Source organism: Urocitellus parryii, chromosome 11 (assembly GCF_045843805.1).
Source record: "Urocitellus parryii isolate mUroPar1 chromosome 11, mUroPar1.hap1, whole genome shotgun sequence".
NCBI lineage: Eukaryota > Metazoa > Chordata > Mammalia > Rodentia > Sciuridae > Urocitellus > Urocitellus parryii.
The window spans coordinates 102568728-102581721 of record NC_135541.1 but is presented as its reverse complement, the minus strand read 5'-3'; the positions used below and the strand labels follow the sequence as shown (position 1 = coordinate 102581721).

At 47.2% G+C, this 12994-nt stretch overlaps 1 protein-coding gene across 2 annotated transcripts; it reads right to left on the bottom strand.

Moving 5' to 3' along the window:
- Positions 1 to 4716: 4716 nt before the first annotated feature.
- On the bottom strand, positions 4717 to 10602 carry LOC113192601 (glutathione S-transferase Mu 2-like). Of its 2 annotated transcripts, XM_026402756.2 has the most exons (9): positions 10519 to 10602; positions 10160 to 10235; positions 9948 to 10046; positions 9666 to 9730; positions 9295 to 9376; positions 9095 to 9195; positions 8063 to 8158; positions 7874 to 7984; positions 4717 to 5924 (listed from the first exon to the last, which is right to left on the bottom strand). In XM_026402756.2, exons 1-9 carry the CDS (start codon positions 10564 to 10566, stop codon positions 5835 to 5837), a joined length of 768 nt encoding a protein of 255 aa, XP_026258541.1. In that variant the 5' UTR covers positions 10567 to 10602; the 3' UTR covers positions 4717 to 5834. The 2 variants fall into 2 exon arrangements, with proteins under 2 accessions (XP_026258541.1, XP_026258542.1); XM_026402757.2 differs by lacking the exon at positions 9948 to 10046.
- Positions 10603 to 12994: the final 2392 nt, after the last annotated feature.

The following is a 12994-nucleotide window of genomic DNA, read 5'->3' as shown; positions in this document are numbered from 1 at the left end:
GTCTTACTTTAACTGTTAGGTGAGGTCATGTTTCCCTGAAAGTTTTTGATACATCTTGGTGTGTGGCATCATCTGGACATTAAAGGCTTAGGTATTTATTTTAGTCTTTTGTAATCTGGCTTTGAGCCTGTCTTTCCAGAAACCCTAAGCAGACTGCTTATTTTCTCTGCGCCCATAGTCACTTCCACTATTTCAGCACTGGATGGTGGCCTGAGTCTAAGTTTGCTGAGTCTACGGCTGGAGTTTTGTTGCTGTTTACCACTAGAGGGTGTTTGGAGCTCAGATTTGTCCCAAATACACAGGTGGTGTATTCAGCATGAAGCAGGGGAGTATCTAACAAAGGGTAATTCATCCCCTCAACCCTTCCCTGGGTCAGGCTCTGCCAACATGACTCATTCTCAACTTCTGGCCTGTGGTCCAGCACTGCAAAATTCTGCCTAGTTCTGGCAGAATCAGCATGGAGGGCCTAGCCTTATGCTTGTATGTAACACCTGTGGCCACCAATGACAGAATGCTATGTCACAACCTAAGCCCACTGCACAACACAGGGGAAGGACCAAGGCCTACAATACCATGGGCTGCCTATGCTGCGGTGGACTCATGGCTCAGGATCACCACAGCCAGCCACCTGCGATGCTGATCAGGATAGAAGTCCAACTCTGCCTGACACAGGCTGGTTCAGAGGCCCATCCACGGGCACTTGCCTGTGGGTGGTGGCTTTTATTTCACCAGCACTGGGTTCCAGGCAAAGTCCTGTGCTTACTATTTATTCTTACTCCAGAAACTGGAGTCTTATTTCATACTGTGGCCTGAGACTGAGACAGTGTTGATGAAGGTAGTCCCTTGGCCTCTGAAGTTGACACTAAGCTGGGTCACACCAGAATCTCACAGCATCAGAGAGTTACTAGTCTCAAGGAAGAATTTCTCCAGGCCCATTCCAAGACTGTCAGTGATCAAGGCCAAAACATGAGTCTGTCCCACCAACGATAGATCTCTACCTACTGGGAAAGATCAGAGGCTTTATCTGTGGGCTCTGTCCTGAGTATAGGGACCTTTGGGTTTTGTCTGCCATCACAACACATGATGAAATCAGACAGGGTCACTCCAGATGAATTGGGGTGGCACATAATAATCACACAGAGACAGAGAAAATATCTTTTTCGTGGGGTTCAGCGATGGCTCCTCATCCTCAGCTCCCACAAGGGAAGCAAGGGGGCGGGGGAGAGAGAGAGAACGCCAGAAGCCCTAATTATTGAGTGGAAGGCACTTGAGAAAGTTCCACCCTAATGAGGCAAGGGATTGGGTTTCAGGGGGGTGTAGCCCAGTCCCATTGGCCTCATTCCCCTGCAGAGCGGAGGTGGGGATCCATCTGCTTCTGGAACAGGAAAGCCTTCTCCACACATCCATTGCTCAAGGCTAAGGGTCATGCTCAGCTCCTTTTCATGGCGGCTCTCGACAGTCTGCTGCTAGGTCTCATCACAACAGGACTGCACAGGCAAAGCCCTTTGCAGCTTTTCTACCCTACTCCCCAGTGAGTGGAATCTTGCTCACCCTCTGCTGCCCACAGTTGGAGGAGGGTTGAAGGAGGCAGCCCCTTGGCCCCTTGGTGAACACAGTTCTAGCAGCTCAGTCTGCAGATACTACCACTGGGGCTCTGCAGATCCAAGGTTTCACAATGGCAGACCTGGCATTGGGTTTCAGGTGTGAGGCCTGGACTTAATTCCTTCTCTCTCTTCTAAGTCAGAGGCATCTTTCTCCATGCTGCTGGAGTTGGGGAAGGAGTGACATGGGCAACCCTTTTCTTCTTGCTTTCTTTAATACACCTTTTCTTATTATAATACTAAAACCTCTATGGTCTTTCCCCTAGATTCCTTAACTCTTGTGAACAGTTTGGTGTGTGAGCAGCTGTCCAAATTGGTGTGTCTGTGAGGAGACAATTGATAGAGGATCTGTCAATCTACCAATTTGCTCCATCTTTCTCTATTTTTAATTTTTTGAGTAACTGCCATACTGATTTCCACAGTGGCTATACTATTGTACATTCCCACCAACTGGGAATAAAAAAGTTCCAACTTCTCCACAGCTTCACACAACTTACTATTTTCTGCATTTTCATAGTAGTCATCCTAATGTGTGTGAGGTAAAACCTCATGGTAGTTCTGATGTACCTTTCTCTAACAATTAGTGATATTGAACATTTTTTTTAGATGTTTACTGGCATTTGAATATACTTTTTGGAAAATGTCTATTCAGGTCCTTTGCCCATTTTTGAAAGAGGTTGTTTGATTTCTATGATGATGAAATACTGAATCTGCCCCCACGTATGATTTGGAGAGCAGCTTCCTCATGCTGAGAAGAAAAGCTGAGTGGCTGTGTGTCCCTGTCCCCCATGGCCTGACAGATACCAAGGAAGCTGAGAAGGGAAACTGCCCCCTCACAAGTTAGCACAAGGTAACTAAATCTACCTATATACATTTCCTGACTTTTCTCTCTTTGCAGACTCTTTTAAAGCTTTCCTTGTCTTCAGGGATTTCGAAGATAAAACTTTTAAAATTGTAAGTTTCTTCCATTTTTCCTTCAAATCTGGCTGTGAATAAAACATATTTTCCCACTAATTTGACTCTGACTATTTCTGGAGAAGTGAGCCATTTGGTGAAGTCTCTTTGCCTGGGCCAGTATTGGTTCTGCCTTTTAAACAGTGGTTGCAGTTACCTGTGTATATAAGTAAAGTTCTGTTGAACACAGCTCCACTAATTCATTATGTTTATGGTATATGTCTGCTTCTACACAACCATAACAGAGGAAATATGACAGATATCTATTGTCTTTAAGTCAAAATATTAACCAGTTATGGCCTCTGATTTAAATTTATATCTTTTTTTCTATTTTAATTTCTCAACTTTTATCATAGTGTTATTCTTCCAATACTGTATTTTATTTATTTGTTTGTTTGTTTATTTATCTTTTTTGCAGTACTGAGGATTAAATCCATGAATGCTCTACCACTGAGTTACATCCCCAGCCCTTTTTATTTTTTATTTTATTTCTTAAGAGAGAGAGAGAATTTTTTAATATTTACTTTTTAGTTTTCGGTGAACACAACATCTTTATTTTATTTTTATGTGGTGCTAAGGATCGAACCCAGCACCCCTTGCATGCCAGGCGAGCACGTTACGGCTTGAGCCATATCCCTAGCCCCCTTTTTATTTTTTATTTAGAGATAGGGATTCATCAAGTTGCTGCGGCTGGCCTTGAGCTTGTGGTCCTCCTGCCTCAGCCTCCTGAGTCACTGGGATTACATGTCCTGGTTCCTTTTTTATTTTCATCTGATCCATCTTCAAAATTCAATAAACTTTTGGCTTAACTAATTTTTTTAGAGAGAATTTTTTAATATTTTTATTTTTTATTTTAGTTTTCAGTGGACACAACATTTTTTTTTTTTAATGTGGTGCTGAGGATCGAACCCAGCACCCCGCACATTCCAGGCGAGCACACTACCACTTGAGCCACATTCCCAGCCCTTAACTAATTTTTATCTTAACCAGTTTCACAAACTTTTAGCTTCCCTTTCATCTTATCAGTTTTAACTTTTCAATTGATCATTTGATTCACAGTGACTATTGACATTTTGCCCATTGCTCCCTTGTTTCTTATGCAAGAGGCAACTGCAGACAGCGACCATCTGAACCAACGCCAACAGGACTCTCTTCTTAGATCTGCTCCCTATTATGAGGTAATTCTTGGTTCTTTCTTACCAAGGCCCAACTCCTTCTCTCTAGCTACTATTTTGGGAACCTGCTTATCAAGTGCTTCTCCAGTGAGTCCTGCTTCTTTGAGAGTGACCTGATATAAAATACTCACAATAATTCTGACTACATACATTGCTTCAGTTGGTCTAGGGACCTAGGCCTGTATATCTCAGGTTACATTGTTCCAAGGACAGCTAGAGCCTCTTCAGTGCTGAGGTAAAAGAGAGCTACTGGCTCAAACTCCAGTACCTGCATATATAAACTCTTCTGCATCTTATTCTACACCTTTATGGGCTAAAATAGCTGTTCCCAGAGCTATAAATCCCAGTACTGGCTATGCAGGCAGGCCAAGGCTTCCTCAGAGATAATTTTTTCCAATTTCCAGATTTCTTGAGCATTGACTATATACCAGACACTGCCAGACATATCAGAGATAAAAAGTCCAACAAGCCCTGCACCCTCTCCTCAATGAGCTTGTGACTGAGTGGGGTGACAACAGCCACAACACCAACTACAACACAATGGGGTGTGTTCATGGAGAATGTCCTGGGAACACAGAGGAGGGCTGTTCAGACCAGGAACGCTTCCAGGAGAAGGGTCAGAAGATAGTCACCTGTGGGCTCCTTAGCCCCTTCCCATCAGCCCAGCACCTCTCTGAACCATGACACCCAGCTGCACATAGCCTATGGAGCCTTACTCCCTGCCACATGGATGAGGAACCCTGGCATGGAAGGAGCACCCTTCTATATGAATCCCATGGTGAGGACCATAGGCACATGGAGAGGGGACAGCAACAACCTTAAATGACCTCATACCCTGTCTGACCACACAGAGCACCCATTCCCAACACCCCCCATGAATCCAGTTCCTGCTGTGGACAACAGAACAAAGAGGCTCTGACCACAGCCACACAGTGAGCCCCAAGGGTTAGAGGCAATGACACAGACACAGAGCAAGTGTGGTCCAGGCTTTATTGGGGTCAGACAGGGCTGGGCAGCTGCCATGCTGGGCACCAGAGCCAGCTCACCAGGTAGTAGTGGAGTTTGGGGCAGTGCAGGGGAGCATGGACTCAGTCATGCTCCTCTAAGCAGAGCTGAGAGTTAGGTAGTAGACAGTAATGAGCAAAGAAATGAATGGTAAGGTCAAAAGTATTAAGTTATTTTAGGTTCTTTTTGAACTACCTTCAAAGTGGCTGAGAAAGGAAAGGGTGGTAGTTCATTTGTAGAAAATAAACAGAAGCAAAGGAACTAATGGGAAAATATATTTAAAAAAATAGAATCAATGGGACTAATTCCATTGAGGTTGGTGGGAAGCTAGGAAGTATGGCTAAAGGTGTCTCTATTTGTCTGGGAAGGAAGATTGCTTTAGTAGTGCAGGTGCACTGAGGTAACTTCTAACCAGCTACTGACTCTAATGCCCACATTAACATGGAACTTGTAGATGACTTGCAGATGAAGCCCCCCTAAATAGGATAACTACCATGACAGTTCAAAAACTCTACCACTCAGCGTGAAGGAATTGAACACCTGATTGGCAAAGAGTGTAGAAGTTGGTCCCCAGTTTTCTTGGTAAACAGCAAATAGTAATAAATTTGGAGACCAGATTGTGTCCTTGGTCATCCTGTGCTCAGAGATGCCACCCCCTTCGGGTTCTCAGCTTGTGCCTTACTTTGCTTTTACTTCATTTTCATCTCTTTTCCACTCCATTGTCACTTATAATACAGTTCTCTTGCATGGCTTTTGGTGTCTGACTTTAAATTTTCTTTTGTCCAAATACAAGAACTGAGGTTTAGAGTTTCAGCTCCCTGCTTTCCTGTGACACTGAGAGGACTATCTGGATTCAGGGAAGAGAGGTGAAAGAGGAGGAGGGGACTTTGCTGAAAAAGGATAGAGAACTGAAGCTTGCAGAGGTCTGATTGGAGAAGGGCTTGGGTAGAAGAAAGGGAGCCAATGAGGTCTTGCAGAGGAGAAGGGAGTGGAAAGAAGGAGACAACTGGTGCCTTGAGGCAGTGCACTAGCTGTGCCCCAGGTCCAGGGCCAGCAGGGCAGCGATGGATCCCCTCCCCTGGTCCTGGCAGGCAGAGTCCTACTTGTTGCCCCATGCAGCCATCTTGGAATACATAGGTGTTGGGAGGAAGCGGCTGGACTTCATGTAGGCAGAGATCTTCTTCAGGCCCTGTGAATGGGGGAGAGGCAGGAGCTCAGGGCTGCTGCCCCTCTGGAGTTAGAGCAGCCCACTCCAGGAGCAGCCTTTTAAGTGGGCTTACATGCTGAGCACAGACAGCAGTCAGTTTAGTTCCACAGCTCAGCTAAATTCACTCATTGATTTCCTTTAACAAGTGCACTACTTTAATAAGGACTACCATTTGGGGTAGATGAACCTTTAGAGTACAATGTAGGTTCAAAAAATACAACAGCCCTGAAAGATTGGTCCTACTGTCACCGTCTATTAGGAGGGTACCTGAGGTGCAGAATGGTTAGGCGACTTCCTCATGCTTACACAGCTAATAAGTGGGACAAGCTGGATAAGGCCTGGCTCCATATCTCTAATCTTGTATTCTGTTTGTTGCATCCCCTCCTCCCCTACCCACAGAGGCCCCATCACTCTATCTGCAGAAATAGTCTCCTTTTTCTTCCACTCCTTGTTGCCTGAGTTTGCACACCAGAAGGATCTAGCAACACAAAGGTGAGGAGAACATGCCAGAGCAGCTCTGCAGAGATCAAAGAGATATTATGCAGTAACTCAGCAAATCCCGGATGCCAGTATAAAAACAGAGGGAGGCCCACAAGAAAAGGCTGGGCAGGGATCTAATTAAAACTTGGTCATCAAAAAGTCCAAATTTCTCCCTGTGGTACTGAAGTTCAATCTCCCTGGGCACCAACCAACCTCACCTGAAGCCCTCATATAGGGAACCATGAGAAATGACATTTCAGATGTATTGTGTGCCTTCTTACCGAGAGTTGAGTTCCTAGATAATTCCTAAAGGACTCAAAGAACAGGCTGCCTGTTCCCAACAATCCAGGCCATTCTGGTCACTGGCTGCAACCTTCCCTCCCTCACCCTATGGTCCTGCCAGCTCTTGCACAATCCTCAAGGCCACTTAGCCTGGGACCAGAACCAGCACTGATAAAAACAAGCTGAGAAGCAGATCACTTTCTAAGCTCAGTGAAAGTGGGAAGGGAACACAGATCTCAGATTGAAAAACCTCTTGCACTAACATCTCAAATTCCCAAAGTTCTACTAAAGTAGGTTTTGTTGGTGACAAGTGGACCTGGGTGACCTATAACTGACTCTAAGATGAAGTGCAAGCTGTGCTCCTCAGCACCCAGGTGGCACCAGGGGTACCCTAGTCTGGTGCCTGTTGTTCCCTGCTACACTCAGTTCCAGGATGAGGACATATCTACATGCACCACTGTGCTGAGAGCAAACTCATATGGAGGAGACTATCCGTGAAACCAAATGAAAATAAGTATAAGACTCCACTACCCCGATGAAAAGCTGGGGTATTAGAAAAAAACAGGTAGGGAGAGAGGAAGGGAAAGAACATCTTCCACCATAGAACAATGTAGACAAAAATCCCCCAAGGGTCCCCACTTGTGTACTCATAAGCACCAGCCACCACCCTGGGGTCCTAGTGCTTACCCAGGTGGTACCCTGATGGAGCCAAGCCTATTGCAGAGCAGCTCTCAACACTGTCTGGGCCTTGCTCTGCCAGTCCCCCAGCCTCACCTCAGCCTCCCACCTCCAGCTGCACACACCCTGCCTTGCTCTCCTCCTGCACAGCATCCTGGACTGTGAAACCCAGGCTGCTCCTTCTGACAGAAGGCAGGGACAGCCACCCACCAGGGCCTTCAGTGGCACTAGGACCCTGAGCAAATGACTTATCCTCTACAGTCTCAGTTTCCATGTCTACCCAGTGGGACTCATAATTCCATCAGCCTTGTAGGAATATTGTAAAGATAACTTTGACACCATAAATACAAGATGTGAGTGCAGGTCCTGGCATATAAAGACAGTGCTCAATAAATGCTGGTTACTCTTCCTTCACCTTCAGGACTAGGAAAGCATCATAAAGGGAGAAGGGAAAAAAGACATTCAAGAATGAGGAGGAGCAGGGGCATCACCTCAAAGCGGGACATGAAGTCCTTCAGGTTTGGGAATGCATCAAGGCATTTGGGTTCAAACAGACGGTGTACATCAAGGACATCATAAGCGATGAAATCCACAAAGGTGATCTGCAGAAAGACAAGAATGAGTGGACACAAAATTCTGTATCCTGGAAAGAGTGACACCTAAAGATTTCTTCCTTTTACCTTGTCCCCTGCAAACCATGGGTGCTTCCCCAGGAACTGTGAGTAGACCTTCATCTTCTCAGGCAGGGTCTCCAAGTACTCAGGCTTCTTTTTCTCCTGAAACAGAAATCAGCTGTCACCACCCTCAGACAAGGGCTCCCTGACAGAGAGGCTAGTTTTGCCAGTGGTGTCCATGGCCCCAGCTGCCAAGGCTGAGCGGCAACTCCCCGCAGCCTGGGCCTGAGCCAACATCCATTCCCTGCATCACTATTTCTTAGGCTCCTACTTGGTAGCATCCCCATCTCTCAGAATGATACAAATCAGACAGGAACTTGCAGGCCCTGAAACTGCACCACTCATCTTCACACCACTTTCCATGCATCAGACCCAGGAGAATGGGAGTACCTGGCAGGCTCTGGAGTCAAATGTTGAATAGATTCAAAGAAGCAAAGTACTAAAAGATTTCAGAAGAAAAAAACAAAGTTCTCCTAGTGGGGTAAAAAGGTATAAAATGAACATTTGAGTAGGGCACAAGGTTGGGAAGTATTTGAAGAAGGAAAAGGGACAGAAGGAAGGAAAAGGGTCAGCCCTGGCTGACCCTGAGCTGTGTATTAAGACAAGGTCCTGATTCATGCTGGTCTAGAGGACACAGCATGGGGGAAACATATGGCAGATGCCCAAAGACAAGGATGCATTACAATCCCCCACCTTGTGATTCTTTTTCTCATGGTTTTCATAGTATTCTAGTAGCAGGCAGATAGTATGAACAGCTAGGAGAGAAAGCCTATAGCAGGGATTAAAGGTCAGAGATTAAAAGGATCCTAAATACCAACTCTACGTCAAGGAACTGAATTTCCAAATTTCCAACCTGCAATACCCTAAGTTTGGTGGCAATTGACTCACAGTGTTTATTTGATAAGATTTGGAATTCTGGGGGTCAATTTGTTTAGACAAATAATTCCTTAGAGAATCAGTCTTGTGGACCAGTTTAGATGTGAACCAAAGAGATTAACTCCTATTCCAATGTAATGACCCATGCAATGGGTGACTCACAAAGTCAGGGCTGTAGCAGACCAGGGCAAGCTGCATGCGAGTGTCCAAAGCCTGGTTCTCCAAAATGTCCACACGAATCTTCTCCTCTTCTGTCTCCCCACCTGCAGTCCACGCAACAGAGGTGCACCCTCAGCATCCCACCCCAGCCAAGCCAGGGACATGGCCACCCTCCCCCACACCCTGCAGCCAGCCCCACTCACACAGGTTGTGCTTGCGGGCAATGTAGCGCAGGATGGCGCTGCTTTGGGTGATCTTCTGAACTCCATCGATTAAGTAGGGCAGCTGGATGGACAACCAGGGAAGGTCAGGTGGAACACTTGGTCCCATAGTCTCTTCCCTGAGTTAGGTCCTGTGAGACCTGGCACTTGTTGTGTCTGGCCCATGGTAATCACTATGTCAGCATACTATAGAATGAACGAATGAGCTGGGACACAGCTGCCATAGAAAGACAGTGTAGATACCCAGAACTGAGGGTAGCTGAGCAGAAGCACTGATCCTCACAACTAAGCAGGGCAAGGAGATGAGGTAGGGATTCAATCACTTCTGCAACCACCCCATCCTCCACACCTACATTGGGAAAGTCCAGGCTCAGCTTGAATTTGTCACTCAGCCACTGGCTTCTGTCATAGTCGGGAGCTGTGGAGGAGAAGATGAAGTGAAACAAACCCCACTGAGTCCAACCCTCCTTCCCAGGACCCTCACAAGGAGGCAGGGGCAAGACCCCTAAGAAGTGGATCTGGAATCTAAGTCACTCAGCCTCACCTTCCAAGGTAAAAAAAAAGTTTCTAAGGGCTGTAAACCCAACATGACTGAGGTTTACAAAATGTTCAGGCAAGGGCTAAGGGGAACCCACCGAAATCACAAAGAAAAGAGGAGCCAGCAATCCACTCCCAGTGTCTTGTCTTGTAAGACCAAAATGCATCCTCACGGAAGTCTGAAGAATGGGCAGCCCCTGCATCCAGAGAAAGGAGGGCTGAGTTAAGATGAAAAACAGTGGCCTGGCATAGATTGCTAGGCACCAATCAGCAGAAGCCGGGTGGGTTCTGAACAGGAGGGTGCCATTACCGTCCCCCATGGTGTATCTCTTCTCCTCATAGCTTGAGTCTGTGTATTCCAGGAGCAGGCGGATGGGGTGAGCCAGCTGGGAGAGATGGCCATGGCACAGGTCAGAGATGGAGGGACCCTGCCTGTATGATTTCCTCTCTTCCAAACAAACCCCACCCACCTTTACCCACTACACACACACACACACACACACACACACACACACACACATAAAGGGTGGCAAAGGCCTTCTGACACGGACAGGCAGAGAGCTCCAGCAGGTGCTGACAGGGATCTGTCTCCTAGAAGGAGACTCCCTACTGCTCAGCAAAGTGCCTGCCCAGTCCCCCTCTCACCGGCTAGATGGACCCTTAGCTCACCCCGCGGATGTCCCAGTATCCCAGTGTCATAGGCATGGTGCTGTGCATAGGCCTCTCTGCTAGGTTGGCTTTCAACTTCTGAGAGAGCCTGGGGTGCAGAAGGTGGAGCCTAGTTCTGGTCTGGTTTTAGGCCCTCCCCACCCCACCCCCCATTCCCACCAACCCGGAGTCCTGAGTGCCAGCCAGAGCCCAGGGGAGGGAGGAGTAAGATCCAGTTCAGGGATGGTCCCAGAACCTGGGCTGGGTGCCCAGAAGCCAAAAGCCAGGCTCTGCTAGCCTTCTCCTTAGTCCGGCCAGAAGCTCCCTGTTCCCCTCTCCCCACCTGACTCACTTGCTGAGTCCACAGGCAGCTGGCAGTGTTCTTGAAGACAGGCCAGACAGTGAAAGAGCAAGACTGCTCTTTCCAACCTTGCATTGCTCAGCCGAGTTCCGGCGTGCTCAGGGAGGTTCAAGCAGCCAGGGCCAGGTGCTCCCAAACTGGGAGTTTCATTCAGCATCCATCACTGAACAATCTCAAAGTTCCTCAATGCTTTATAAGTGATAGCAGCCTCGTGAATAAAGGAACGGTGTCAATGAAATAGGAAAGCCCCCCAGAAATTTGTGGTCTCCCTATTTTTCCATAGGGAATTTGGGGGATGTGGCCCTTCAGTCACCAGGCTAAGGAGTATACAAATTAGCCAATTACTATTTTGACCCTGTTTGTGTAAGTAAATTCAAGAACCAGACACAGAGGGGGACACTGAGGTACTGCCCAATTGCTGAGAATCTCTCACATTGAGCAGCAGCAGTGGCCACAACTGGGGTATGAGCTTGGGTGAAGATTCTATTCCCCAAAGAGCAGACACCTCTCCTGCTACCATGGAGAAACAGGAAGGGGCTCAGAGGGACCCTGGAGGACTCTGCACAGGACACAGGTAGGCCAGGACCAGACCTCAGCTCTCCAGGTCCCTGTATTCCGGCCCTGGCCCTGGCTCCTGACCCATGCGTGTTCTTGGTATGAGAAGGAGTCTCAGATGGTCTTTGATGTCACTCTGGGATCCAGGACCTGGGGTGCAACCCTCACCAAGACAAGGTCCTATCCAAGTATGCTACAGGTAAAGAAAATATGTTTTGTAAAATTCAGTCCGCTGGAAAAGCAGAGAGGCATCAGCAGCATGTTCTCGAAGAGCCTCAGAGACCTTGCTCTCAGGTGCCGTCTGCTGTCGGCAGCCTCCTGCCGCAGCATGGCTCTGCTGGGAGTGGCAGACACAGGGTCCCATGGCCACGTGGCTGTCCAGCAGGAGTGCCTCAGAACTGTAGCACCAGCACCTGTCAACACTGACCACAAGGCCACCCGGCCTTCTTGAGGACAGCTGCCTTGCTGTGCTAGACTTTCTCATGTGGGTCTGGAGGTCAGGAGAGAGGTCCCCAAGGGAAAGGTGTTAGGAGACTGTTTCAAAATGAAAAGAGGTAGGACAAATTGCTCTGATTGATTTTGAACTATGTAAAGGATTTGACAAGACGTAACAAAAATTTGAAAACAGGTGAGTGGATCTAAAAATGAAATGGGTTTCTATGTTAAAGGGCAAGACTGATGCTCTGTAGGAAGTAAAGTTTGGAAATTAGCTAAGACTTTGTTGAGACTGCAGGGTGTAGACCCAGCATATCAGTAAAGGTTTTCCCCGACAGGGACAAGGTGTGGAGTGGGCATGAAGGGGCACAGATAAAGGTCATCTTATCCCTATTAATTCAAAGAAATGATGCACCCTGCATGTCTGTGAAATGGAGGAGCTGACTGAGACCATGTCACTTGGAGTGCGTCCCTGTTACAAATGCTGCCTTCAGTCAGGTTCAATTCTCCCAACTCAAATCACCTGTGTCTAAGCTCTGGCTGCAGCCTCAGGCCCCTATGTCGTTTTGCCTAAAGTGAGGTAAGAGCAGCACACCCACATACACGGGCCTCTGAATTATTAAGTTCTCATTACACATCAAGGTTTGTCATAATCAGTTTGATAAATCCTTAGCACAGACACATAAAATTTCTAGATCCAATTGAGGGAAGTGATTTTTAAAACCAAAATTAATGAGATGAAAAGTTTTGAAAGACAGAGGATGGATATTTTACATTGGTGTGCATCCTGTTGTTCCCTCCTTTTTGAAAATACACTTGTGGATGTGCCAACACAGAGACACTCCCATGACTGAGATCATCCTTCAAATTGCCTGCAGTTTGGCTCTTAAGGACTGAAGACAGGTGGGAACTATAGGGAAGAACTTTTGGAAATAGGAGACACATCTTTGTGTTTTTCTACACTGAGCATAGCGGAGAGGGAGAGAAGTCAAGTGCAGGAAAAGGAGGCCATGTTGCCTAGGACAAGGACTCTGAGCATCTGGGAGGGTGGAGCCAGAGCACCGGGGCCCCTCCAGAGGAAGAGAACAGCTCTGCAGAAGGAGGGAAGAAGGAGATGAACAGGTTCGCCAAGGGGGATTCCAGGGT

Coding starts and splice junctions, on each gene's coding strand:
- LOC113192601 (XM_026402756.2), bottom strand. CDS start 10,566: ATGCACAGCACCATGCCTATGACACTGGGATACTGGGACATCCGCGGG. Junction 10,236..10,518: donor GATACTGGGACATCCGCGGG/GTGAGCTAAGGG, acceptor CATCTCTCCCAG/CTGGCTCACCCCATCCGCCT. Junction 7,985..8,062: donor CATGGTTTGCAGGGGACAAG/GTAAAAGGAAGA, acceptor GTCTTTCTGCAG/ATCACCTTTGTGGATTTCAT.